Source organism: Brienomyrus brachyistius, chromosome 3 (assembly GCF_023856365.1).
Source record: "Brienomyrus brachyistius isolate T26 chromosome 3, BBRACH_0.4, whole genome shotgun sequence".
Taxonomy (NCBI): domain Eukaryota; kingdom Metazoa; phylum Chordata; class Actinopteri; order Osteoglossiformes; family Mormyridae; genus Brienomyrus; species Brienomyrus brachyistius.
This window is the reverse complement of record NC_064535.1, coordinates 30,514,002-30,541,934: the sequence shown is the minus strand read 5'-3', so window position 1 is coordinate 30,541,934 and position 27,933 is coordinate 30,514,002. Positions and strand designations below refer to the sequence as shown.

Genomic DNA, 27,933 nt, shown 5'->3' with positions numbered 1-27,933 from the left:
TTTATCTTACCCATGACTTTTTATGTGTTCCTTGTATATGATTTAATTATTTGCGAGAAAGTAATTCTCATTCAGCATCCTGAAAAACACCAATGTGTGCAGAAAAACATCTCACAGGAGCACATCCATGACTCCAGGGACACACACTTCCCCAGGCCTGTACGTCTTCCAGATGGGCTTCCTCCACCGCAGACTTAAGCTGAATCCTGTCTTATCTATATTCCAACCCTTTAATTAAATGTAGCCATTGATCTGCTAAGAGGTGGATGCACTGTCAGCTGTATATGCATTGGCTCCTCATTATATATTGGCTGCTTAGTCAATGATACAGCACCTTGCACTCTATCATCCAGACACCTCAGACCACTGGTCTGCCGGTATTCACAATGCGGCTCTGCAGGTCGGTGCGAGTGAACCGTGTTCATGATCCAGGGTAGCATCCTCTGGAACCCTGAAACTGGGTTTGTGTGGAAAACATGTCGTTTACGTACTTCTGTGGTTGGCTTTCCTGCTCAGCCAGTCATACCATATTTCCAGCTTAAGGCCCAGAAAGCTATGCACACTACTGCTATGGAAATCAACTACATGGATTACTGACCCAATGATTGTCAGCAGGGGCCTTGCTGTGTATTAGACCAGCCTGTAGAGGATGCTAGAGGCTTGGGAACAACCACCTGCTTTGACGGTCTAACAATATATCAGAAATGACTAGCCACTCACGCCCACTCAAGCCAGGAATATTTCTTTAGTAACATGATTCTCCAGCTTGCTGGACAGTTCTAGGGGGTCCCAGTTCCAGGCGGTTGGAAGGAGTAATATCAGCCAGGGCTAAGTCAGTGGGCTTAATCAACGTTAAACCACGAATTCTGTGGTTGAAGGTTTCATCTGTTCTCTGGTGCTTTTTCTCTGTGCTACAGATAATACCGCCAACTGGCCTCTCGTGCTTGGAGCCTCAGAGGGGACCTTGCCCCGGTGATGGTCCATGACATGGACCTGAACCTCAATCGAGCTGAGACCTTCTCCTTCATTAACCCATGGATCCGGTACTTTCTGTTCTTCTTCAGCTTCCTGTTCTGGGTAAGTTGGCATGGGAACTTCTGGAATTACATGCACCAACTGCACTGATACCTGCAGAACATATCATCCCTGCTAAAGCCAAAAGAAAGCATAAATAAAACATTTGGGTAATTCTGGCGCTTGTCAATGTTCACTACAACCATTTCCTGGAACCACTGTTAGCGAGAACAGTGCTGTAATACTCATACATTTTAATTCCTAATTCATCAATATGGCACATTTTTGTGGATATGCATTTCTTTCCACTAATTCTTTGTATAGAAATTGCACTCATTCTTAATAGTTAGGATGTTCCAGCACATTTCAGGGTGTGTGGGCAGTACTTACACATTTAATTCTGTGTTTATTTTGATGAGCAGTGGAGGGTTTTGGTCCTAAAACAGAATGGAGTATATTTGCACGACCTTATGTAAAATGGGTTTGAACTTTTTGCTAATGCTGTATGAAATACAGAAAATTGATCTAATTACTCAGATTCAGCTTTGCTTTGAGGTGATACTGTCCATTGGCATGATTATATCAGTGTTTATTGGCTTGAAAACAGTGGTGCTGAGCCAATACTTGATGAAGGTGCAGGTGACCAATAATAGTCGCTTGTTCTGTGCCTGGGTGAAGTGAGAGTACCACAAAGTATAATGTTATCTGGATGAGCTTAGCTCGTTACCTTTGCTTGCAAGTATTGCATCCGGGTAACAGAGAGACTGAGCTGGCTAATTCACAGTGAACAGCCCGATGTATTTGGACATTGTTCCGGGGCTCTGCTGTTTGTCCCACGCCAAGGACTGTTTGAATCAACTCATGCAGTCCATCTGTCTTTTGTTCTATCCTCTGTGAGCTGGTGGTCCAGAATAATCATCTGGGACACAAAGTGGGCTCTGGCCTTAACAGAAGAAAAGCATGTGCTGTGTCTCACATTCCTGGCACTCTCACATTCTCTCTCTCTCTCTCTCTCTCACACACACACACACACACACACACACACACATGCATGCTTGTATTCACATCTTTGTGGGGACTGTCTACTCATTTCTATGGGAAAAACCCTAATTCCAGCGATGACAACTTTAATTTTTTGATTGCAGTCACAGATTTTTGTAAATTAAAGCTTCTGTTTCTTTGGACCGAAAAAATGGTCCCCGACAACATTAAAATAACAGATTTCGATCACATTGTGGGGACATCTGGTCCCCATAATGTAATACAGATGCTCCCCCAAATTTCGATGGTCTATCTTGCGATATTTCAACTTTACAATGGGTATGATTATTCAGTAAATTATGTGAGATATTTAGCACTTCATTATAAAATAGGCTTTCTGTTGTGATTTTGCCCAACTGTAGGCTAATGTTTGTTAGGTCAGCTGCTACTGTATTAAAATGCATTTTTGCCTTATGATCCAGACGTAGCCTCATGATAACCTGGAGAACATCTTCATATACATAACCTATACACACACACACACCCAGCTGTGTAATCTTATCTTTTTGGGAACCGCTCATTCATTTCTATTGGAAAAATGGTAATGCTTTAAGTAACCAAACAAAATACAAGTTTTTTCATTTCTAGTTTTATCGTTGCAGTCATCCATCCATCCATCCATTTTCCAAACCGCTTATCCTACTGGGTCGCGGGGGGTCCGGAGCCTATCCCGGAAGCAATGGGCACGAGGCAGGGAACAACCCAGGATGGGGGGCCAGCCTATCACAGGGCACACTCACACAGCATTCACTCACACATGCACACCTATGGGCAATTTAGCAACTCCAATTAGCCTCAGCATGTGGGGGGAAACCGGAGTACCCGGAGGAAACCCCACGACGACATGGGGAGAACATGCAAACTCCACATACATGTAACCCAGGCGGAGACTCGAACCCGGGTCCCAGAGGTGTGAGGCAACAGTGCTAAGCACTGCACCACCATGCCACCCCAGTCGTAGATTAAAAAAAAATAGAGTTTTCCCTGGTCCCCATAAAGTAAAAAAAATGGGTATTCATCATGTTCTTTCATCAGGTAAACATTTCATTGGAAACATTTCATAGTTGATAACTTATGAATTAACTTTGATATACTGTGGGCCAGATCCTGGACACCCCTCTGACTTCGGCGGGTCCAAAGTGTGACTATCCATTAGTCCATCCATTCTCCATAATCACTTTTCCATTGCAGGGCCTCCACTAGCTGGGAGCCTATCTCAGAAACCGCACATTAATTAAATAGACAAGATATGAAACTCTGGAAAGTCTCACTCCAATTTGATGAAAAGACCATATCCTCTCACACCATTTTTTGTTTTTACCCAGGAAGTCCTCTCTAGCAGGAATTGTACTCATACTTAAAAGGATAAACAGACCATCAGTTTTCTAATGGAATTTAGCCTTTTTTCCAGAATACACTGGAGTGGAACAATCAACCAACACTTTACTCAGGTCTATTGATAATTCCCATTTCTTATGGGGATCTTTAATTGAACATCCCTAATCTTTACTGATTTGCCTCTTTTAGAAGTCTTCTGTGAACATTCTCCCAGGAGTTGAAGGATTTTCTCTCCATTTTCATTATTTAGCCTTTTAAAACTATTTCTAGCAAACAACTGGGCTTTTTGTGTTAGGTGTATAGTTAATAGGTATTGGCAGCCAAGGTTTTTAGAATGGGGTATGTGACAGGAAGAGAAATGGGACTAAACCCCAACACCACTTCCTTGAGCCAGCTTATGCAGTGAAACCCAGCTGTATGAAGGTTGGTTAATTTACATTTGTATGAGCCATTCTGAATAAGAGATTTTAGGTTTATCTATCCAAAGCACCCAAGTTAGAGTTTATTGCTGGGCAGCGTGTGGCTCAGTGGACTAAGCCTGTGTGCCTGTAATCATAAGGACGCCGGTTTAAACCCAGCCTAAGCATGCCTATTGGTCCTTGAGCAAGGCCCTTGAGCCCCCAGCCCTACAAGAGGATCAATAAAGTACCAATTATTATTATTATAAATCCTTTTCATTTGTGGTCTCTATCCACCAGATCCTAATGTACACAGTTAAACAAGATTTCAGGGTTCATATTCACAAAACATTTTATCTTTCCACTAAGAGTACTCCTATCCATCCATCCATTTTCCAAACCGCTTATCCTACTGGGTCGTGGGAGTCCGGAGCCTATCCCGGAAGCAATGGGCACGAGGCAGGGAACAACCCAGTATTGGAAGCCAGCCCATCGCAGGGCACATTCACACACCATTCACTCACACATGCACTCCTATGGGCAATTTAGCAACTCCAATTAGCCTCAGCATGTTTTTGGACTGTGGGGGGAAACCGGAGTACCTGGAGGAAACCCCACAACGACATGAAGAGAACATGCAAACTCCACACACATGTGACCCAGATGGAGACTTGAACCTGGGTCCCAGAGGTGTGAGGCAACAGTGCTAACCACTGCACTACCATGCCACCCCCAGAGTACTCCTAAATCACACTAAAAGTTTTTAAATGAGTTATTTTCTAAAACCTACTCACAAAGTGGCTTAGAACAACTATTAGGAAGCAAAAGAGCCAACTCCTAAGCTAAGAGTAAGATTCCGTCGCTTTGGCTGCCATCAGTTCTAATGCACGAGGTTGCCTGCAATAACCACAGGTATTGGTAGATGAGAGACAGGTATGCGTTGATGAAAATGTATGTATACAGGAGTTCAAAATTAGAGAACGATTTACGAACACTTGATTTTTTCCGAAATAATTACTGCTGTGGCTATACCATGCTACTAGAAGAGTGTTATAAAAAATAACGAAGGGAAAAAAACTTCATTTTGCAGAAAACACAGTGATCAAAATTACAGGACAGCAAAGACTGTAGCATGACGAAAGATCACAACTAAATTGTCTGAAGGTTACAACAGTCAAAAATTAATAGGAAGCGTACAGGCCATTGCTTTGAATGACTTCAGTACATCTGCGGCCACAGGACATCACTAGTTTCTCAGACAGCTCTGGTATGATTTCAATCCACTCTTCTTGCAGTCTCCTCCACAGTTTACAAAACTTGTTGCCAAGGATTTTCCAGAGGTTTTCTATTGGGTTTAGATCAGGACTCTGGTGTCAAGAACTCACTGAAGGCACGGCGGGGAGACAAGCGCAGGAGTCCAGGTACAGAGTGAGCTAGCTACCTGAGGCTAATGCTACATGCACAGAAAACATGACGGAATAAGAAAGCAATTTTCTCTCAATTACGAATATAGACTCATCGAATTTTATGATAAACTGCCAAAACCGAGCCAATGAAATGCAGCAGTGAAACTACAATAAGGTATATTTTATGTACAGTACTTTTTATAGTGTATTTTAATTATACACAACTCAGTAATTTAACATGTGCAGTACTGTAATTGTACTGTATTTTGAACAAGTCAATAGAATTCAGTAAATAGCAACACTGTCATTTTTAATCCCTTATATTCATGTAAAAATATACAAATGTCAATTAGATGATAATCTGCCTGAGACAGAAAGAAAAGAAAAAATCGATTATAATGATCATCCGCTAATAGTGATCAATTTCACCTAGACAGACATGATCACTGTAAGTAGTTTCCACTGCATATGATTGGGCTGTTTCTGTTTGTTGTAGATGTTATTGCATCCCTCACAAGCGCCACAACAATCATTATTCTCTCCCAACTGAAGTGGTGTCCGTTAAGCAATTCAGCCTTCGTTTAATGTTTCCAAGACATTGTGTCGTGGATTAACAGCAGTCATTTTGTAACTGTTTGTGAGTTGGTCTTAGTGACTTAGGAGACATCTCGACTACTTTTTAGTTCTCCCAGATTTAGGTGCTACTTAGGGGCTTTTTGAATTGCTCTTAGTCAAAAAAATTAGGAGTCCTACATTTAGGACTGATACAGCCGTTATTTTTTAGGAGTTTCTCCCAAGTTAGCCTTAAGATGCTTTGTGAGTATGGGCTCAGAAGACTGAGTGGTCAATAGCACCTTTAAATGGAGCTTCAGGAGGTGGCTTCTAAAATTATCTATGCCTATGAATAGGAATGAAGGTCAACAGGTCAGGCTGCATCTGGCAAACATTTAGAGATGCACAGACTTCTGGGAAATGGAGTTACTTGGGGAAAAACAACAGGCAACGAACTTTGTTTCTGCTGAGCAAGGGTGGATGCACTATGGTTTTTGAAGGCAAATTCTTGTAAAATTTTGTCAATTGTGCAATTATATTCTTCATGTGCACAGTAATGGCTTACAATTGTTTTGTATAAGTAATTAATGGGGGCAGCATGGTGGTGCAGTGGTTAGCACTGTTGCTTCACACCTCTGGATCCCAGGTTCGAGTCTCCGCCTGGGTCACATATGTGTGGAGTTTGCATGTTCTCCCCATGTCGTTGTGGGGTTTCCTCCGGGTACTCCGGTTTCCCCCCACAGTCCAAAAACATGCTGAGGCTAATTAGACTTGCTGTAGGAGTGCATGTGTGAGTGAATGGTGTGTGAGTTTGCCCTGCGATGGGCTGGCCCCTCATCCTGGGTTGTTCCTTGCCTCGTGCCCATTGCTTCTGGGGTAGGCTCCAGACCCTCCGTGACCCAGTAGGATAAGTGGTTTGGAAAATGGATGGATGGATGGATTAACAGCAGGTTAGCAGTTTCAAACAAGTCTCAGTAAAGTTTCATTTCATGTTTCATGTTCTTTTACTCTGGATATTGAGGAATTATTGCTAGATAGAGCAAATTCCTGAAGCCACATCAAGGCATTTGACAGTGTGCAAAAACCCCACAGTGTTGTCCTTCCAGACCCATGTGTCAGTCTAACACACAGTGTCCCGCTAATGGTGTGATCCTGTTTGTGAACATCCTCATATGTATAAGTTTATTTACTATACAAAAAGTTGTTTCTATATGTATTTTACCTATAGACTGAGGGAGTGTGAAAATGCAAGCACCTGGCTCGTCAACTCTGTGCAGACCTGCATTTTTGTTCCATTAAAAATTCTAGGTGAATCTGAAGGCTCTGAGGCCATCAAGTGGTGAAATCCTGCACTGCAGACTCATTCTGTACAGATGTCTTGCTGAAAGAGCAAATGAGCAGTAGTCAATATGCACCCAGGATCGATGGGCTCTGCACAACCTGCGAGCATAACCATTTATACTGGAACTTGCTAAGTGCAGGGACGGATTACGGACCAGGCCAGCGGGGCCGCTGCCCAGGGGCCCTTGGGTTGCAGGGGGCCCGTGGGGCTCCTAGCCCAAAACAATTTGCAACGCTTATCAACAATGTATTTTTGTTTGTCTATTTTAGAGGGCCTACATTCTTTGATCCTCTGCCTACAAGGGCCCCTGACCCTATAGGGAGGGCGTTTGGCTGCCAAGGGCCCTTGAATTGTGGTGGTTGTGGTGGTGGTGCTGATGGTGGTGGTGGTGGTGGTGGTGGTGGTGGTGGTGGGGGGGGGCCCTCACGAACGTTTTGCCCTGGGGCCCACACAACCCATAATCCGTCCCTGGCTAAGTGAATGATTTTCCTTTTTACCTTCCAGATGCTCTCCATGTTGATTGTCATCATTGGAGTGTATGCTAAAACCCAGAAGGCCACAGGTAAGACTGAAGCATCCTCCAACTGTTCTGGAGGACCTAGACTCATTTTCAAAATCACCACTGAAGACTTGGTCAGTCAGCAGCTATGGTGTCCAAATGGTCCTACAGAGATTTTCATTTTGTGCCTTTACTACCATTCAATTAAAATATATGTTAATAACAATGTATCACTGAGGTAAATAGCTGCAGAATTTTCTTGTGTGTTTGTGCCTTCCACAGATGCAGTTCGGGACACGTTCTTAGTTGACCCGGCAGTCATTCTGATTGCAGTCGGAGTGGTCATGTTCTTCATCACATTCTGCGGTTGCATTGGAGCTCTGCGGCAGAATATGGAACTCTTGAAAACCGTGAGTGCTTGGTCCTTCATTGCCTTCTCCTCCTCACATCATGATGAGAATATTACCCTGAAATCAGCCTGAGGGGCACAAATGACATCAAACGACAGTCCATCCTAACTAATGCACGTATTAATATCCATTTCTCTGTGTACATAGAATCTGGGGAAGACATGAATTAATAAGTGTAGGACCTGATGTTTCTTGTCTGCAGTGAAATCTATTCTTATGAAGTGCACGTTCCTGGTTTTTCAGGAACGTGTTTCACTGAGCTGGTCTGATCACCTTACTTGAACTTTCCTTCTGCGCACCCTAGTTTTCTCTCAGCCTGACCCTGATCTTTCTGATCCAGCTTGCCATTGCTGTGCTGGGATTCTTTTACTCCGACCAGGTTCGTCTACACTGTCTATGCTGACCAAGCCAAGGGCCCACCAACGCCCACCCCCCCTCCTCCCCCCCCCCCCCCCCCACATTATGCTCATACCTGAAAATTCTCTTTCTGTCTATCCTGTCTTAATTTATATGAGACACACAGACACATATACAGATGACAGCAAGCTTAGTGTAGGGCTAGCCAGCATGCACAGCATACACAGGGCTCAACATCCTCATCATTATCATCATCCTCATCATCATCTGCTTTGTAGAGCAGGAAATGCTGGTACAGCCTCAGCACTGCCGCAATACTGGTTATGACTTCTATTAAACTGGTTATCAGGGCTCCTCTATACCACTAGTACTCTAATAAACAGTAGGTTATCCATCCACCAAAGGAAGTAAACTCCACACACAGAGCAGAGGTGGGGTTCTTTGTGTTGTGAGACAACAAAGCTACCCCCCAAAGCACTGGATCACCCTGTGCTACTGTTTTAGCACTGTTTAAATGCCAGTACACTTAATTTTTTATATCATAAAATATTAATTTTATAGAACAGGCTAATTGGCAATTATAAATTGCCCAAATTCTATGAATAAGTGTTCAAAGGCAGCCTTGTGCTGCCTGGGATAGTCCCCAGCCACAATGGGTAGCTGTAGCTATATGAGCAGAATGGGCATTTGCAGAGGGCCCCCCAATTACCTGCTCAAGTGAAGTGATGACTAGGTTTCTTGGTAAGGGGTCCTCCCAAGTAAAGCTTTGTCTAGGGCCTCTGAAAAGCCAGAGTCAGCCCTACCCCACTCCAACAGAGGCGAATGGTGGGTGTATTTAACATTACACCAAATCATATATTTTTTTTATCAAATCAATCAATTTACTGTTATTAAAGTGGTTATGAGAAGGTTCAGGGGAAGGGTAGGTGGACAGATGTGTAAGAGAGTCATTATGCAGTTGGAATTCCATGTTAGTGTTCCAGGATTGACACTAATCTGTCCAGACATGCTCGTTTTTCTTTTATTAACAGACTCGGGACACACTTGGAACGTTTGTGAAAAAAGCCATTGTGCACTACAGAGATGACTTGGACCTGCAGAACCTGATGGACTACATCCAGAAAGAGGTAAGACAGACCTCATCTCCTCGAAGATGCTTACATTGCGAGGAAAGTTCCTGGCTTCCCTCAAGAAAAGCTGGTCTGTCTTTAAAATCACTTTAACAATCACCAGTGATGTGCTCCGGGTGGGTGATGTAATGAGGTAACGCATCTTCATGCTTCAGTTCAAGTGCTGCGGGGGGAATGACTACACCGACTGGTCCTGGAACCTCTACTTCAACTGCAGTGCAGACAATCCCAGCACAGAGAGGTGTGGCGTTCCGTACTCCTGCTGCATCCCTCTTCCAGGAGAGGTAGGGCTCCAGAAGGAACAAGACCTCACCCGTGGTGTCCTGGGGGTCACTCACTTGTAGGACAGCTCTCACATTCTCCCCGGGTCCTAGCAAGACTTAATCCACCCTCACTGTCATTTTGAAGTCACTGCTTCTTGCATACTGTCTTCAGTGATTAATGCACTTTTGTCTCAAGTGAACTTTTAATTACTTTAGTTGGAGCGAGTTGTAATATCGATCTCGATGGCGTCAATCCTTTAGGACCCTGTATGGAGGAGTATCACTGCTGCAAATGAAAACAGACAAGTGTTTCCTTAGCTTTCAACTTAATTAGGATAAATCGTTTGTTTGAATATTTGGTTAGAAGCTAGAAACTCTTAAGTTTTATAATTGTAATTTGATCCAGACAATTTTACACAATGAAATTTTTTTCACTGTTCTACACTATTCTATCAGTATTCATCCAATTTGACAATAATCTTTGCTAAAATAAATCACAATGATAATTGGACAGACAGGCCTGATTTTGCTTTATTAATTGATTGAAACCCAAACCATCAGACACAGTCTGTGAACTGTTGTTATAAGGAAACCTTTGCCCCCTTTTTATTTAATGACATAATAAGCACGGTTGTCCCAAGTATTGTGACAACCCTCAGTCGTCTTCAGTCATGTGACCCAGGCTAATGCCAGGACAACACAAGTGACAACAAACTAATAGATCAAATACACCCTCACCATCTCTCAAAAGAAAATACTGAGTAATTATTGTGAATGCAGCTAATTGCTTTATTGAGCTTTTTAAAAAGGCAAAGGTCTCAGGGGAACAAAAGACAGCTAAGTGAGGATGTCTAGCATGAGTGAACTTATTCACTGACTTAGTGGTTTGTCACTGTAGCCAAATGATGGATCACCAGCTCTTGTCTATTTCTGGATGCATCCCCCAGCCTGTCCCATACTCCTTCTGTTCCTTCCGGTAGGAACAAACTAAGAGTATTAAAGCTTGTCACGCAGGTCTCTTTCTCCATGCTGCAGGCTGTCGTCAACACTATGTGTGGGTTTGGGGTCCAGACACTGAAGTACCTGGAAGCCGCCAAGTCTATCAACCCAGTTGGATGTGCAGACAGGGCCGTGATGTGGATCGAGTCCCACCTCCTGCTTGTTGGTGCCCTGGCTCTGGGCCTTGCCCTCCCTCAGGTAGTGTATTCAGACAGGAAGTGGCTCTGTAAGTACCAAAACTTCCTGACATGCTGTTTCTTGTGTTCCCTCAGATTGTAGGCATCGTGCTGTCCCAGATCCTAATATCACAGATTCAGGAAGAGATTGACTCTGTGTTGTGATCCTTGGAAAACCCACTAGAGAAGCAGCGTCAATGCTGTGGCTCTTGGTCAAGTAAATTTCCTGTGTTACAAGTTTGGATCCATAAGGAAAAACACATACATGCTCAATCTTTCACATGTTCAGCGAATGACTTTGTATTTCTACATGCAAGGTGACAAAAGGACTATTTACAGAGGTTATTTATTTATTTGTTTGGTTTTCTATAGAAAATAATAATAATAATAATAATAATAATAATAATAATAAAACATAAAAATTCCAAAATGCAAAAAGTGGGAAAAACCAAAAATAATCCCATAAATCCTTCCATGACAGAAATCAAGTAATAATAGAATGACAATTATAATTGTATTAAAATATATTTTTAGCAGGATGGCATTCTTTTATCATTCATTTCTAAATAGAAATGTAATTTACAGTACTTCTACTACTAATTCATTACATATTTGGTGACCCTCAAATAAAAAAAGTACCAGTAAGTGTACTCTGTGTATGTGTATATGAGGACCTCTATTGCAGTGTATAAAAATGCATATTGCATGTGACTGTTAAGAGTATTCAATGAGCAGACATTATGCTGGACTGTCATATGTGGTATGGATATTGACCTGGACATGGCAGAGATTTTAAAACCTGCTGGACTATTGAAACATTACTAGGACTGTTTCATATATCAGTAAATTACAAAGTTTGACTTCACTGATTTAATTCAAGTCAGATTCAAGTTTCAGCAGCTTCCCCATTAAAAAGAAATGGGAGCAGTGGCATTTAATGCCTCCTGTCATCACTTTTCCTGGGATGTCTTCTGTAGAATGTCCATCCATTTTCTGAAACTGCTTATCCTATTCAGGATAGTAGGGAGTCTGGAGGCTATGGGTGCAAAGCAGGGAACAACCCAGGATTTGGCACCAACACACTGCAGAGCGCATTCACACAAGCAATTTGGCGGTGGGAGGGGGAAGCAGACTAACTGGAGGAAACCCCATGACAACACAGTACAAACATGTGAACTCCACACACTTGGAGTCAGGGACGGATTACGGACCGGACCAGCGGGGCCGCTGCCCAGGGGCCCTTGGGGTGCAGGGGGCCCGTGGGGCCCCTAGCCCAAAACAATTTGCAATGCTTATCAATAATGTATTTTCGTTTGTCTCTTTTAGAGGGCCTACATTCTTTGATCCTCTGCCTACAAGGGCCCCTGACCCTATAAGGAGGGTGTTTGGCTGCCAAGGGCCCTTGAATTGTGGTAGTTGTGGTGGTGGTGCTGGTAGTGGTGGGGGGGGGGCCCTCACGAACGTTTTGCCCAGGGGCCCACACAACCCATAATCCGTCCCTGCTTGGATTCTTTGACAGAGGCTTGAACTCTGATCCCAAAGGTGTGAGGCAACAGAGCAAAACCACTGCACCACTGAGCGACCCCTCTGTAGAATGTGAGGAATGAATATTTCTAAAATACTCCCAGCCCTGGGACACTCGTTTCAAATCTCCTTTTAAGGCTCCTTTGCTATCTATGTCTTTTCAGGGTTCTATAACAATACTTTTTTGTCTCCTAGTAATAATAACAACTTAACTTGTTTTTATATGATTACGTTATAAAGAAAGCCAATTGATTCAAATTGCATATGAAACCCATCTTAAATGGGAGAGGGTGGGTATTGTCTTTTCAATGATAGTGTAAGGCATGTTTTCCGTCTTTCTTTTTCCTCTTTCATCTGGAGTGTCCAGAGCACAGGGGTTGAATACTTTGCAGTTATCATTTTCTTATAAAGGATTGCTGCCAAAGGGCAGCATGGTGGTGCAGTGGTTGGCAGTTGTCTCACACCATTGAAATCCAGTGAGTCCCCCCCCCCTACACACACACTTTCACACACAGAGTCCAAAAACAGGCTGAGGTGAATTTGAGTTCCCAAAATGTCTGTGTCACGCTGGCTTTCCGGGGTTAAAGCGGGCGAGCAGGCGAGCGGGCAGGAAACAAGCGAGGTAGCCAGAACTCAGGGAAAACGGGGATTTATTTAAGGGAACCGGAGAAGGAGACATCAGACACTGACTAACATCAATGACAGACAAAGGACTCAGGTAAGACACGGACTGAAATACACAGGACTGATTGAAAATAATCAGACACAGCTGGGTACAAATCGGGAAAGAACACGTGGGTAATCCGGGGGCGTGGCACACACGAGGAGCCGACGAGCAGGGCATGACACTCTGTAGGTGTGAGTGTGCTCTATGATGGGTTATTTCCTGTCTTGTGCCTGTCACTTACAAAATGAATGAGAATTTGCTGACAACTAACTGATATTGATTCTGAAAAAGTCCTGTGAGAGTGAGTTTGCAATAAAAATACTGCCAAAGACCATATGTTTATGAATTATTTATATTTCAGGCAAATCTAATTATTTGGGGAGGGGTCTTACCACTAAAAAATGTGCACTATTGTATTTATACCTGTACCCACCCCAGTATCCAGTCTCACAATGGAAAAGGAAGCTGTTCTTGATGTTAAAGACCGTGCCTCCTTACCCCCTCCCTTATAATCATGATAACTGATTGTCATCAAAACATATTTTACAAATTGCAATCTTAACATTACAGTGAATTTAATACATTGCTTTCTGACAACATATTCATTGAAAAGTTATATTTTCAGTACTACTCAAATGTGTTTCTCTATATATGTGTTTATATGCTGGAGTTACATTTGATAGCATCATAGTGATTTCAGTTACAGGCTTACTAATGTTTTTTGTTTTTTTTTGTATTTTGGTTCCCTAAATGGTTTTCATTAAGTTGTCCAGTATCTTTTTCTTTGGAAATGTTGCAAATTACTGGTATCATGCTCATTTCATCATAAAAAGTGTGTATTATTAGGCCTGATTATTTTGCAAAGTCAATCAGTCATCCATGACACTCAAATCAGTGATGCTGCAGATATCATTGTCTTTGTGGCACAGAAAACTGTCCTCTGTCTATCTCTGCAGACCACTGGCCCTCTGGATCAGTCGGTGCGTCAGTGGGGAGTTGGGCTGAGCGGCATCTCGCTCCGTGAGTAGGCATCTGTAGATACAGCACAGGACATAGCACGCCTGAGCCAAATCTGATGCACTTACGGCTTTCAGGTAGGGACAGATTATTTCGCAGGCTATCCTAGACTATTGGGCCCCAGAAAAATCAACAGATCCCATCTTGGGAAAATTATTACATTATTATTTACTATCATTAAATCTGGCCAGTCGATCTAGTCTGTACTGGCAGCCACTCCCCACGCCCCCACTCCCAATACACCAGCCCCATTCAGTAAGTTTTAACCGCTTAAAGCCTCATTCACTGCACTGGGAGAGTCTATGTATGGTGGCAAATAATTCAGTCACATGGTTTTTTGTGTTATTCTGCAGCACTGACTCTTACTCTGAATCTATGTAATGTTTACCTGGCTAGTTTGTGATGCTGTTCTTCCTCAGATTTCATTGCCGCGTGAATGAGAAGCTGATCGAGAACGTCTCTCTGAAAAGTGAGTGTGGAATGAACACAGACAATGTGGAAACGTCACAATGGTCAAGCTTCTAAGACAGAATAGCCAGGAGTCCAATTGGTAACCAGCTCTGTACAGGAAGCACAAAATAACAGATGTAAGATTCATCTATATCACTGTTCTCAGCCCAGTTCTTAACTGATTTCTTGGGGGCCCCCAGACAGTCCATATTTTTGCTTCCTCCCAGCACACCTGAATCAAGCAATGAAGAACACCAAAACCTGATACAGGTGTGTTGGGAGCTGGGAGGGAACAAAGGATTGGGTTGAGAAACTATGATCTATATCTGTGTATCAAAGGAACAAACTTGTCTGCAACATAAACAGAAAAGAAGAACTACTGACATTTTTCCTGTATCTCTGGTCCCACTAGAGGGCAGTATTAGTAAATGCCTCACTTACAGTAAATTAAGCAATTATACTATGTGTGACTCACAATCTCACCTGTGCATCACTGCCCCCTATCTCCTGGAAGCGGTACCGGATTGGCAGCAGAAGTTCAACTGCACGGTTACAGTTGCCGCAATCATACTCCACCAGAGCCTGGCACATGGGCACTCCAATGGGCCTCGCCAGCTGCCGTAAATGGTGTTCTCCAGGGTCCCTAGAAGAAGTGAAATGTCACCTATTCGCCACTACATACATAGTGTCATCAGAGTGAACTGCTCATAATCTCACCATTGTTGGTATGTTAAGTTTGAACTTAAAAGCATTTCTCACATGACCAGACATGTGATTACATTCTTAGCAGTGGTTCCAACGTGTGGTTAGCAGATCTACACTAAAGTCAGTAAATCTCTTCATGGGGATTTTCAGCGGGGCAGCATGGCGGTGCAGTGGTTAGCACTGTTGCCTCACACCTCTGGGACCCAGGTTCGAGTCTCCGCTTGGGTCACATGTGTGTGGAGTTTGCATGTTCTCCCCATGTCGTCGTGGGGTTTCCTCCGGGTACTCCGGTTTCCCCCCACAATCCAAAAACATGCTGAGGCTAATTGGACTTGCTAAATTGCCTGTAGGTGTGCATGTGTGAGTGACTGGTGTGTGAATGTGCCCTGCGATGGGCTGGCCCCCCATCCTGGGTTGTTCCCTGCCTCATGCCCATTGCTTCCGGGATAGGCTCCAGACCCCAAGTGACCCAGTAGGATAAGCGGTTGAGAAAATGGATGGATGGATGGGATTTTCAGCAGTTTTCTGTGTTATCAATGAAACTGGATAAACTTGTGCCTTAAGAGCAGTAAGGTACTGACTGGCCCTCCTGCAAATGCCACTCACTCTGCCAGCTCCTGCAAGGTTCCCAACAGCCTGTGGGATGCTTCACGCTCCTTGGCACCTAGTGATGCCATGAGGAAGTGCAGGTCATTGAAGAGCAGCACATGGTCATCCATGTGAGCCTGGGTCACCCTGAATAGCTTCTGCCAGCGTTCCTTCACACTCATGCCTGGCTGAACACAAACATGCATCAGTACACAAACACAAAGTGTTACACATATGGTAGAGTGGTCTTAGTGTGTAGAAACAATCTACAAAATACCTCTGCAGACATAACTCAGTCTTCAAAGGAAGCACACAGATTTCCATACGTCCGCAGTAACTCACTCTAAATTAAATCCACTTTCATTCAGAACTCATGCATATGTCAGCACTAAGACCGCTTCAGGGCAGCATTAGGCTCATACCCTCCATTTCCAGCCTATAGAGCATGGAACAGCAGTCGACTGTTGGAAGCATGGCTCCACTAGACATGCAGCGTGGCGCGACCTGCAAGGAAACAGTGCAAACTAAAATACAAAAAGATATTCATGCACTGCCTTAATGTCCCAGAGGCAGATAACTGTGCTCCGACTCAGCTAAAAACAATAACCTCAACATGGTATAGATTCATTCATAGCTTTAACCTTGGTATGGAAACAGAGGCTTGGTTCAGTTTCTTCATGCTATTTGCAGGATAAAGAGCTCTGGGATAAATTCCTGTGAAGTCATGGAGGTCTTACCTGAGCATCATATATCTTTAGAGCTGCCTCATGCTCCCCCTGTGGAGGACAATATTTCTGTATTACTCTCTCTAATGATGTTTAAATAAAAGTTAAAAACTCGCCAAAAATATCAAATTTAATGATTAATTGCCTACAGTATACTATAATTTCGTAAAAAGAAACATTTAGCATTATATAAAATACAAACTCGCAGACATACATATTGTTTACTTTTGGTTTCATACATTACATATTTGGGATAAGATCACAGACGACATTTAAAAACAAAATGTTTTATGCAAATTCAGATGAATGAATAGGTAAATTATAGATAAATGAACACTGCATTAGGTCTGTGAACCCTGCAAGATTGTGGGGGGGGGGGGGGGGTTATACTTCTGCTCAAATTTCAAACATGGTTTGTAAACTCCCAAGAGTATGAACAATTTTTACAGCCATATTGCATCACCCTCACAAAGTGTAAAAAAATGCCTTCAAAATACAGGGGTATGGTCACCTTCTCAATGTGGTACAGAGCCCAATGCCAGTAGTTATGAGAGGCCAGCATATCAGCTCCCTAAAAAGAGAGTGACATTGTTATTAAGGCTACTGATCCTGCTGGGCTCCTACTTTGTGCAGAATTATTCAGTTTCTGGACATTCAATTACTGGTGATCCCTGACAGCTCTTTTAAAGGAATCTGTAATAGCAATCAATGCTATCTTACAGACATTATACACACACAGTGACAAAATAAAGTTAAGCACCCAGACGGAGTGCTGGAAATGAAATAAATCTGCACGTGTTGAAAGTTCATGTAAGTGTATTGTAACAATTATAATATCAGATCAAGATGTACTGCACAGAGGGTTTTTTGGTATAAATTAGAATTCATGGTAAACTCAATAGTGCTGATGTTGGCTTAATGGTATTTAGCAAGACGACAGATTCCCAGAAATGTTCAATTTTGTCCAAATAGCATGATGCATATCACAACTCAACAGAAACCGCAGAGGCTTTTGCCTTACTACCAGTGCATAGTTCTGCTGAGCATTTTTCTCATGATAGATGAACAATGAAATAAGACGTGATAAAGCATACTTGTAAATCTCTATATGTCGATTTTTACTAGATTTCTTTCAGCTCTTGGTTATATCACCTTCCCCAGACTGATGGTCACTCCTTTCTTCATGGCATCCTCTGATATCCCATTGCTGAGACTCCATAAAGTCACATGATACAAAAACACCCGACACAGAAAATTACTTCACAGAAGCAGTCACCTTCCAGTCCTTCTCATTTGCCTCCATGAATCTCAGGCCCTGGTCCAGTTCAGCTCTCATGTGGTGCACATGTGCCATGGTGTGCACACTCCAAGCATCATCTGGGGTCAGTGTCAGGGCCTGTGGGGTCAAGGTAAGGGTGGACGATATGACCTAAAATTATCACAGTATTTTTCACTTTTTGGATGGTGACGGTATTACATCATGGTATTACTTTAAGTTTTGGGAGCAGTAGCATGTCCTGTCCCGTTATGCAAGTAAAACATTTTTTTATATATTCAGTACACTATAATCACTACTACATTTCGGTATGGGTGGACTTATTTTGAAGATACAAAAAATGACATTTTCTCATATTCATTTTAATTGTCAGAGTAACAATGCAACAATAATGACAAGCCACTTCATCAGAAAACAGTGCATTTTACAGTTCATTTCTAATAAGACTCAGGATTGCCAACTCTGGTCAGCTGGCTGGAGTGGGGTTTTCAATTTGAGGCAAATCTGCAGACATATGCACATGCATTTACAGGTATGTAACAGTTTTATTACCTTGTAAATAGCGTGTGGGGTTTTCAAACTACCACAACACTTTTGATGTTGCTAAGTTTAGGTTTACAATGAAATTTTATATATTTGCTGTAAGATTCCTTGCGTGAGCGTGAGAGTCTGAAAGTGTGAGTGTCACACCAGATGCGTAGTGCTGGTGGGATTAGCGTATCATGCCTCATGTGCATGTATATATCGCACTGTGTATGTCTTGTATATAGCCCCTGTTTGTATTTGCTAATGCAGATCCTTGTTGTGATGTATACCCGACTGTCCTTGCCTGATCCTGATGTGTCTTACCCATTGTGTAATAACCCACCACATGTGTACCTCACCGTCCTTAGTGTAACTTCCCCATGTTTCCGGACATATGCAATGTGTCCTCAAGTCGTTCCTCACAGTCTGTTCTACCTTCACTGGAGGTGACGCCGGTAGCTGAGAAAGACGGGCACTATGGTGGACTCCAACTGCTCACCAGCCATTGAGGGCTCCCTGCTCATCAGCTGCAAAAAGCCATGGCATGACCCAAGCCGTGAGCATGAACAGCAGAGGCAGAAGATATAGCCTTAGAAGGCATTCTGTATGAATGTGACGAGACGTGCTGCAGCTGGGAGGTCTAGCTAGTCTTGGAGCGCCACGAGCTAGCTGAGCAGTGGGAGTGGGACCAGCAGCTCCGGGAGCAGCTGCAGGAGTCTGTGGAGCAGGAGCAGGAGCAGCAGGAGCTGGAACAGCTGCATGGCGAGTTGACAACCTGGGAGCAGGACTGCAACCTCCAGAAGCATCTGGCCAAGGCATCGGAGGTGGCTTTGCGTGGCAGCCAGACATCACTGCTTGGCCAGGTGGAGTCACAGCTTGGAGGCCCAGCTGGCTCAGAAGCACCACGAGCTGCTGGATGTGGAAATTACACTGTGTAGCCGGAAGGAGACATGCCACTCTCTGGAGGTCCAACTGTGACAAGCTGGCAGCCCAAAAGGAGCAGGGCGAGTGGCTGTGCGACACCCAGGAGTGGGGCAGTACCTCTTGAAGGAGCTGCGAGAGCAGCTGCCGGAATGCGAGCAACAGCGTGGGGCTACCCGATCTGGGGAGCGGGAGGTGCAGCAAGTTCCCTTTGAACTGTGGAAGGGGCAGCGGCTGCGGGAAACCTGCGTTACCAGCACCCACCAGCAGCTCGGTGTCCGCTAGCCCCACAAGAGCTCGCAAGTAGCTGGCTCCCCCCCCCCACGGAGATGGTGCACCAGTGGCTACCACCGGACATTGGAACTTGTCTCAGAACTGAGGTGGGGATGGGGGGTGGACGGGTGACCTTTGAGGGGGGGGGGGGGGGGGCAGTGTAGTATACCTCGCGAGCATGTATATATAGCCCTGTGTATGTCTTGTATATAGCCCCTTTTTGTATTTGTGAATGTAGATCCTTGTTGTGCTGTACTGTATACCCAACTGTCGCGTGTACCTTTACGTGTGTTTGTCCTCAGTCCTTGCCTGATCCTGATGTGCCTTAGCCATTGTGTAATAACCCACTGTCTTGCTTGGCGGTAAAAGGAGTTTGATGTTTATTGGTGTGGGAAACAGCAGTTCTAGTGTTAAGGTGACAGTTGTGCTTTTTGCCATAAACCTTGCATGAAGGCAGCGGTGCATATGTATACTGATTTAGCAAATACGTTTTACTTTTTAATTTGTTACTCTATATATATATATATATATATATATACAACAATGTTATTTTTATTTAATGTGTATAGTTACACAAAATCTGTTTTTATAATATTTTTAATTTGTTAATTTGCTATCAGGACACAGGGTCAGAGTGTGTTTAATAGAAAATTCACACAACAAAGATAAACTGGTCACATATACTATATGAGACCAAGTACTCATTTCATTTACGAAAGACCACATTTAATTAGTTTTCATGCTGCCCTGACTACAGCTGGACTGGAGTAAGTTATACTAGTTATGTTCCTGGCACTCTGACCAGAATAACCAGTTAGAAGATCAATGAAGTTGTGTTGAGAAACCAGTACACATAAATGTACATGCATTACCATTGCCACTTTAAATTCTTACCTCTTTTGTAAGTTTTTCTGCCTTGTCATAAAAATTAGTCTCCAGCAGTCCAAATGCATACAGCCCTTTAAGGTAGCTGGTATTAACAAAAAATATGATATTGTATACAAAATTTATAACTTAAATATTTCTATACTTTGTAGCATAGATAGGCATTTGCATCTAAAGCGAGTGCACCTACAATGGCAGAAAAATGATAAAGGTAAGAAAATGGATCATAACAGTAAGCTTTACGGATAACATAGGACTTACTTTATCTTTTCATAATTCAATATATACAGGGATAGAAATCTACACTCCGCATACAATATTGCAGTACATGTAAAGTTGAATACATACTTCTACCTTCAAAGTGAATATAGTTACATAAGTTCCTGCAACCCTGTCATTATCATATACTCTACCTGTACAAAGGCATGTGGGGCTTCCAGTGGGGCAGAACGCGAGCCAACGTGTCTCTCATTTGGGTCTTGTAACCCAGGAAGAAAAGGTTAACCTGTGCAAACTTGATGGCCAGCATGTCTGTGGGGTACGACACCAGGATCTCGTCCCAGAGGTCACTGGCCTTGGACAGACATCTGGAAGATTAAAAAAAAAAAACTTTTAGATACCTACTTATGGGTTTGTAATTTGACATCAAAGTATAGACATTGAAAAATGCAGTTTGGAACACTTGAAGAAACATTACAAAAGTACATACTAAGCAATGGTGGCAGTTTGTTTTTATCCCAGATATCTGATCACCAAAGTCTTGGGTCCATGAAGATGACTAAATATGTACTTACTGATGTAGTAAATAAATAAGAAAAACCTAACTCATGTCACTATTTCTGGCCTCCTTCCATTGAATATGTAGGAGCACTGAAGTGTATGCATGAGCCATTCACACCTGGCCATATTTCCCCCCCCTTATATGGTGCTGATGAGGATGTATTGGGATCGCGTTTCCCCATTATGTTGTTCATCAAATTACCATGCAAATGCGATTTGAATACGCACTATTTAGAATGTGAATAGCGATCTTCAGGTGAGGATGGCACTACACGCCCCCGATGCAGGTAAAACAAAGAAAGGTGACATGGTTTACTTTTTTGCATATTTAACCTAATTTTAAAAACTTTAATATATCTGACAATGGACGTTTTGAAAAGAAGACAGATTATGAATTTAGTCAGCGTTTTTTTCATGATACTACATAAAGATTTCAGCGAGATATAAACTGAAATAGACGCGAAAAATATGCTGCATGGCCGACGATGCGCTCGACCCCAGAGGGTTAACAAGGCACCGAGACATTATAAGCCAACAGAATAGATCCAACATATATGGATGCATAACGGTCTGAAGGGACAGGACACCATTTTCCCACAAAAAAACCATCAGTTGATGTTTTGTTGAAGACAGTGGTAAAAAAAACTACCGTCTCACACATCATCCAAGTGATTAAACAGTTGAGATCATTAGACTGGGACAGCTATACCATGTTTGACATCATTCTAATGGTCTTACCAGCCATTCACTGACAACCCCATGTATTTTTATCAACATTTTACTCACAGCAAAGTAATCTCTGGCAAGATGACCATCTTTCTCTGCTGTGGGGGGAACTTTGTAAACTCTGCATTTCGGTGGCAGCATTTTCTGAGGTATGCAGAGTGGGGAGTAGCCAGATTTCTATAGGTGGGCATACCTATCTTCGGTCTGGTAGGTCTTATAGTTGCCCTACTCAGGGAGTAGCTGTTGCTGTAGCGGATAAACTCCTCCCGATGGTGTCTGATGTCACTCCTTTCAATGAGCATGTTATGAGACTCAGGCTAAGGCACTCCTTGGGTGTCTTGCTTGTTGTCTCAGTGTATGCTCTGACCGCAGTGAGTGATGTCTCATTGAGGGAGACATTTTACTTGCAACTTCACTAGGTGTTGGACAGTTGCCCATGAAGTGACACTCCTCTGGTCATGGGTGACTTCAGTGTGACCACTAACATTGACAGGACTAGCTATGAGGATTGTGTTAGTCCCCATGGGTCTGAAGATCAGGGTGACAGTGGCTCCATGTTCGTTGACGTTGCGAAAGGTCATATGTTGCAAATCATTGGATCCTGGTTCCAATGCCCCGAGTACTCGAATACTGGTGGTGCAGTGAAGGAGATCGATTACATCCTCATGGGCAGACGCTGGAGGCTCTTGCAGAACTGCAGTCTACAGAAGTGCCCAGTTTGTGAATTCTGATCACAGACTTGTTATTGCTACTCTAATGATTCAGCTTAGATACAGTAAGCTACCACCTCCTAGGACAGGGGTGGCCAATATTACCCAGAAAGGGCCGCTGTGTATGCATGTCCTCGCTGCAGCTCCCTAATTAGATTACTAATTAGACTGATTGGCCAAAGAGCCCTCACACATCAGAAGCGGAGTCAAATTAAGCTCCGCCCAATGTACCAGGTACTATTTTTCCGCTTGGCTTATGGTAACAGCAGTAGCAGGATAGAAGAAGTACACTAATTTGCTTGCCATGCAGGCATACCCTCTGGATAGCTGTTCCAGAGCCCTGGTATGGAGTCTCTCTCTGGGTGTGAGGTCTTGCTGCTGGGCCAGCTCCAGGGTCCTCCTCACAGCTCTGGCCAGCTGCTCGTTCCGTAGTACCGAGCTACTGCCTCCAATCAGCTCCAGGCCCGCACTGACCACATGGCCCATTACTATGTGAAAGAACCCGTTACATGACACAGACCTAACATTCACACTGTAACTTGCTCAAAACTGCCATTATAAAAGTCACACAGACTTTAGTGTGGTCACCACAGCCGGAAGGTTTTTCAGATACACCTGTCATCAACTCATTTCTCATGTTTCTTTAAATCTGGGCATGGTGAACAAATTTGGAAACCAAGGTAACATGTTCTCCCTGGTATTCATCTGCAATCTAAAGCTATATCATTATGAAGAGGTTTTTCTGCTGCAGCAGAGCCTACCTACCAAAGCTGGGGTCAGCAGCCTTCAGTCGGGACAGACAGCCCTCAATCCCCCCCAGGGACTCATCATTACGCCAGGTCACTATCTGCATGTTAACACCCAGAAGCACAATTGCAGACAAAGGAAACCATACACTCAGTAATGCAACACCTCGCAATCACAACCAAATATTAAAGGTCCGCTAGTTTGCCACATTTGCACATTGAGGTTACAGAGTACCTGAGTAAGTATAGCATCGTACAGTTTGCAGGCATCATCACTGGTGGTGGACAGAGGCAAACCTTCTGCCTGCCATGCCTATTAAATGAAGGCAAATGAATTGTTTGGAAACTGATAAAAAAAAATGATAGCATAAACATGGAGGCATTTAAACATCTGACGTCAGCAGCTGCTTTATCTGCTGTCTTTGCTGTACTTTCAATTCTCTCACCAATCGCCTGCTGCCTGAATGAACCATGCATTTCCATATTAAAAATAGCATATTTAAAAACTTTCTTAATTCGGCGAAGGAAAGGCGAAACTATTAATATTTCAAATGTAATTAATGCACCCCGCAGCTACATCTAACGGCAAATCTAGGCTACATACAAAAGTCGTATTAAACAAAATAAATCACAATACACATGCACACAATTTTAGTACATGCACAGGTACACGCACAGAACAGTACTAATCAAATTATGGATGCTTTCACTTTAATGCGCATATGGCACGTAATGCAGTCGCGCTGCTACAGCTGTCAGTACATTTAACAGACTTATATACTAATTATATATTATATATAATATATATATATATATATATATATATATATAAAACAGACTTAAGTATACATACACACATATATCTGATTACTTACTTTACAGTCTCTGAAACTACCGGCTATCATGTCTCCACAACTCCAACAGTCATGTAAGAAACAAAGCTTTCTAAATGCCAGAAGCACCAGACCAGTTATGTGACATGTGACGCACACAGTGACCTCTGCCCTGTGATAAAAGTATAATGACTGAACAAATGTAAGCCAGTAATTTCTTATATTTTCATTTAAGGCTTTTCTAAAAATACACATTACTTTTGAATATGCTAGTTTTTTTTTTAAATCCCCTTTAATTTAATACATTTATATTTGACTTATGTCCTTTATATCATAATGATTTTATTATAAAGTGCAATACATGTATATTCTAATATATTTGTGAAATATGCATAGGCTTACATCTGTGAGTTAATGGCGTGTGTGAGAAAAATCTTTACAAATACTGTAAAAGACAGTTCTAGGTAAATATTCTACAATAATTTGAGGGGGAAATAAATATCATAGGTGTGATCAATGATCAGAGCCCACTATTCAGCATCCTCCAACTAGCCTCCTTGGATGGTATAGTAATTTTGAGTTCCTGCTCCAGGTTAGACATGGGGTGGAGGTCGGACAGGTGCTGGGAGATGGAGTGGAGTTTGGACAGGTGACGGGAGATGGGGTGGAGGTCGGACAGGTGACGGGAGATGGGGTGGAGGTCGGACAGGTGCTGGGAGATGGGGTGGAGGTCGGACAGGTCATGGGAGATGGGGTTGAGATCGGACAGGTGCTGGGAGATGGGGTGGAGGTCGGACAGGTGATGAGAGATGGGGTGGAGGTCGGACAGGTGCTGGGAGATGGGGTGGAGGTCGGACAGGTGCTGGGAGAAGGGGTGGAGGTCGGACAGGTGCTGGGAGATGGGGTGGAGGTTGGCCGGATTCTTTTTTTGTGATCACTGAGCCAGTTTCTGAAGGGTGCGTGTAAAGCAAGAAAAAGTCTGCACAATACTGATTAGGAAGAAGCATTGCAAAACCCTGCAGTGCAGTTTATCGGCTTGTGTGAATTTGCATCAGACTTCCATACTAACCATTAAAGTGATAATATTGCATTTCAAAAAGGAATTTACAAACTGCAAGGGGCAATAAATAGACACATACCAATCTCATTTCAATATCAAAACAAATACACTCTAGTGATATGAAACCACGAAGCATACGAAGTATTATCATTCGTGTAATTAAAATGGGAATTTAAATAGGCCTATATGTAAAAATTAGCAAAATACTACAACACTAAATAACTGGTAATATACAGATTTAAAAGTGATTCATTATATTAACCAATTTAGTGTGCCTTATAGTTATGACAAGATTACAGAGTATTATTCTAAATCGCTTCATCTCCCAAATAAAATAACAATGAATATATAAGGAGTCAATGACACACTCAAGTCAGAAATGCCACACCGCACTTCTGTAAAATACCCTCTGCATTGCTTTTATTAATCATGAAATATACAATCAACACAAGTATGCCACTAAGATACATTAAGTTTATAAGAACAGCAAAATGTTTTAAAAATTAATAAATTTTCTTTACATATGATACATGTCCCTTTTCATAAGTTAATAAATAACAAAAACATTCCACCTCGAAGTCATTCTAAAATCCTGTACACCTATTTATCCTATTAATCATTTACTCATAATCCTCTACACAAATTCCCACTGTGTGTGACCACAAAGAAGCGCACGTTGTCCTTCCATGGATACTAGGTAAAGCAGCTTGCCGTTGCCTCACATCGCTCATTCATATGATGTCTCATCACTTATAGATCATAAAAAAAAAAAAAATATGAGTAACGTACAAAAAGATATGTGGAAAAGTTTTGCTACTGCTACCTCAGAAATGGAACAGAAAACCAGATTTACAAACTCAAGTTTAAAAAAAAACGCTACTGGAAAAGGCATTTAAGAGCCTTACTTAGAGATTTTGCACAATAAACAATCATTTTGAACTCTCCCTTTTGTATTACATGGTCTTTATATAAAGATGTTTTGATATTACTGTAAAAAAAAAGTGGCAGCATATGTGGGTCTAGATGTTAAAAAATGCAGCTCCATTATGCAGCAGTGAGCTGTCTTTTTGGTGCACTTCGGCCAGATTTGGAGTGGGGTATCTCATGGACTGTGACATGACCAAAGGAATGTGAGAAAGAACATTCACCAGTCCCACAGCTTAACTAGTTCAACCAACGCATTTCTAATTACAGACACAGGAAAAGCCACGTGGTCAGTTCTTTTCCGTAAGCCTAAATATCTATACCTGAATTTTATTTTTTTATAAAGAGAGCTACAGCTGGTAATGTGTGCTCTCGTCCAACTCACTGATACAACAGTACTGCATAACACATCTGACCCTCATATCAATCCAGGCAATACCACTGTAAAAATTACTAGAGTAGGGTAAACACATTTTGCATTAAAAATGTAAAAAATGTTTAGGAATAAAGAAGTAAAAGAGTTGGTACAGGTCTGAAAATGTTTGCATTGCAATTGTTACAGGAAGATGTTATCAATAGCAGTCTTCTAAATTCAGGGTATAGCAGTTCAAAGAGAAAGGCAGTTGAAGCAGTGGTTTATTTTTTTTCTTCCAAAAAGCCTGGCTGGCAACACAGGAGAAGGAACTGAGACAGACTGTGGAAGAAGATGGAATTCTGCTGCATGGAGCCAGATAGTCCAGGTGGATTCGAATTGAGTTGCTACTTGTGTGAAAGTTAATAAATAATCTGCTGATTGCCAGTCCGTGGGTTTTGTACATTCATATACACAGTGAGCAAGCTCAAAGTCCAAAGGTACAGAGCACTTTCCCAACCGTCATCTAAAAATGAGATAAAAAAACACTTAAATACATATGAGGAGTTCAAAATGACAAGTGAAGACAGCTCTATTAAGGGAAACCACATCAGTTTTTCTTCCACCCAATGTGATTTTTAAAGTATGGGTGAGCATGTAAACTTTCTCAGATGTCAATGGAGAATAATAATGCTGTGGTAGAACAAGGGCTTGGCCTTCAGAAGGAAAGAGTTCCCTGGATAAGCTTATTCATGCCCAGTTGAGGTTGAAGCCCTTGGAGAGCATGACGGCCTCCAAGTCTTTGTCTTCTTCCTTTTCCCTCAGCCGCTGCTCCTCCAGGAGAGCCACCAGGGAGTCACGCTGTTCCACGACCTCTAGCATCTCACTTAGGATCTGCTTCTCCTCTGCCAGCTCCTTTTCTGTTTTCATGTCATCTAGGGAGGACAAGAAGAGAAATGGCAAATTTTGGTACAGTGACCCCTATTAATATCTTTGAGTGTGTTGCTGCCCATTATCTCAATGAAATATTTGTACCAGACTTGTGGCTGTATTTAGTTTGAGAATGGCATCAAGTTTATGACACCCACCCATCCATCCATCCATAACCACTTATCCTTTTCAGGGTCACAGAGGGTCAGGAGCCTAACCTGAAGGCTTTGGGCACAAGGCGGGGAACAACCCAAGATGGGGCACCAACCCATCACTGGGCACATTCACACACCATTCAGTCACATATGCAAACCTTTGGACAATTTGGCAACTCCAATTAACAGCAGTGTGTTTCTAGACTGTGGGAGAAAACCCCACGACAACACAGGAA

The 27,933-nt window shown here is 42.6% G+C and overlaps 3 protein-coding genes across 19 annotated transcripts in view; 1 reads left to right on the top strand and 2 right to left on the bottom strand.

Moving 5' to 3' along the window:
• Positions 1 to 774: 774 nt before the first annotated feature.
• tspan33b (tetraspanin 33b) lies at positions 775 to 13,447 on the top strand. Of its 4 annotated transcripts, none has more exons than XM_049006589.1 (8): positions 775 to 832; positions 918 to 1,077; positions 7,596 to 7,653; positions 7,873 to 8,000; positions 8,305 to 8,379; positions 9,389 to 9,484; positions 9,643 to 9,771; positions 10,786 to 13,447. In XM_049006589.1, exons 2-8 carry the CDS (start codon positions 976 to 978, stop codon positions 11,026 to 11,028), a joined length of 831 nt encoding a protein of 276 aa, XP_048862546.1. In that variant the 5' UTR covers positions 775 to 832; positions 918 to 975; the 3' UTR covers positions 11,029 to 13,447. The 4 variants fall into 4 exon arrangements, with proteins under 4 accessions (XP_048862546.1, XP_048862547.1, XP_048862548.1 ...); XM_049006590.1 differs by having other exon boundaries at positions 783 to 1,077; positions 10,786 to 10,947; positions 11,022 to 13,447; XM_049006591.1 differs by having other exon boundaries at positions 783 to 1,077; positions 8,341 to 8,379.
• On the bottom strand, positions 13,083 to 24,416 carry LOC125738046 (tetratricopeptide repeat protein 38-like). The gene is made up of 14 exons (XM_049006547.1): positions 24,319 to 24,416; positions 23,679 to 23,756; positions 23,463 to 23,544; positions 23,014 to 23,185; positions 20,895 to 21,068; positions 20,491 to 20,566; positions 17,878 to 17,997; positions 17,113 to 17,172; positions 16,614 to 16,652; positions 16,299 to 16,380; positions 15,895 to 16,060; positions 15,067 to 15,226; positions 14,522 to 14,595; positions 13,083 to 14,148 (listed from the first exon to the last, which is right to left on the bottom strand). Exons 1-14 carry the CDS (start codon positions 24,346 to 24,348, stop codon positions 14,061 to 14,063), a joined length of 1,401 nt encoding a protein of 466 aa, XP_048862504.1. The 5' UTR covers positions 24,349 to 24,416; the 3' UTR covers positions 13,083 to 14,060.
• Positions 24,417 to 25,729: 1,313 nt separating this feature from the next.
• Positions 25,730 to 27,933, bottom strand: part of mical3a (microtubule associated monooxygenase, calponin and LIM domain containing 3a) — a 63,162-nt gene continuing 60,958 nt past the window's right edge. For all 14 annotated transcript variants that reach the window (XM_049009256.1, XM_049009254.1, XM_049009252.1 and 11 more), the window contains one exon: positions 25,730 to 27,547. In XM_049009256.1, coding sequence (XP_048865213.1) covers positions 27,363 to 27,547 — 185 coding nt within the window. In that variant the 3' untranslated portion in view covers positions 25,730 to 27,362. The remainder of the gene's footprint in view (positions 27,548 to 27,933) is intronic.

Coding starts and splice junctions, on each gene's coding strand:
- tspan33b (XM_049006589.1), top strand. CDS start 976: ATGGTCCATGACATGGACCTGAACCTCAATCGAGCTGAGACCTTCTCC. Junction 1,078..7,595: donor TCTTCAGCTTCCTGTTCTGG/GTAAGTTGGCAT, acceptor TTTACCTTCCAG/ATGCTCTCCATGTTGATTGT. Junction 8,380..9,388: donor GATTCTTTTACTCCGACCAG/GTTCGTCTACAC, acceptor TTTTATTAACAG/ACTCGGGACACACTTGGAAC.
- LOC125738046 (XM_049006547.1), bottom strand. CDS start 24,348: ATGATAGCCGGTAGTTTCAGAGACTGTAAA. Junction 16,381..16,613: donor TAAAGATATATGATGCTCAG/GTAAGACCTCCA, acceptor GTTTCCTTGCAG/GTCGCGCCACGCTGCATGTC. Junction 14,596..15,066: donor TAGGGGGCAGTGATGCACAG/GTGAGATTGTGA, acceptor CTCACTTTTCAG/AGAGACGTTCTCGATCAGCT.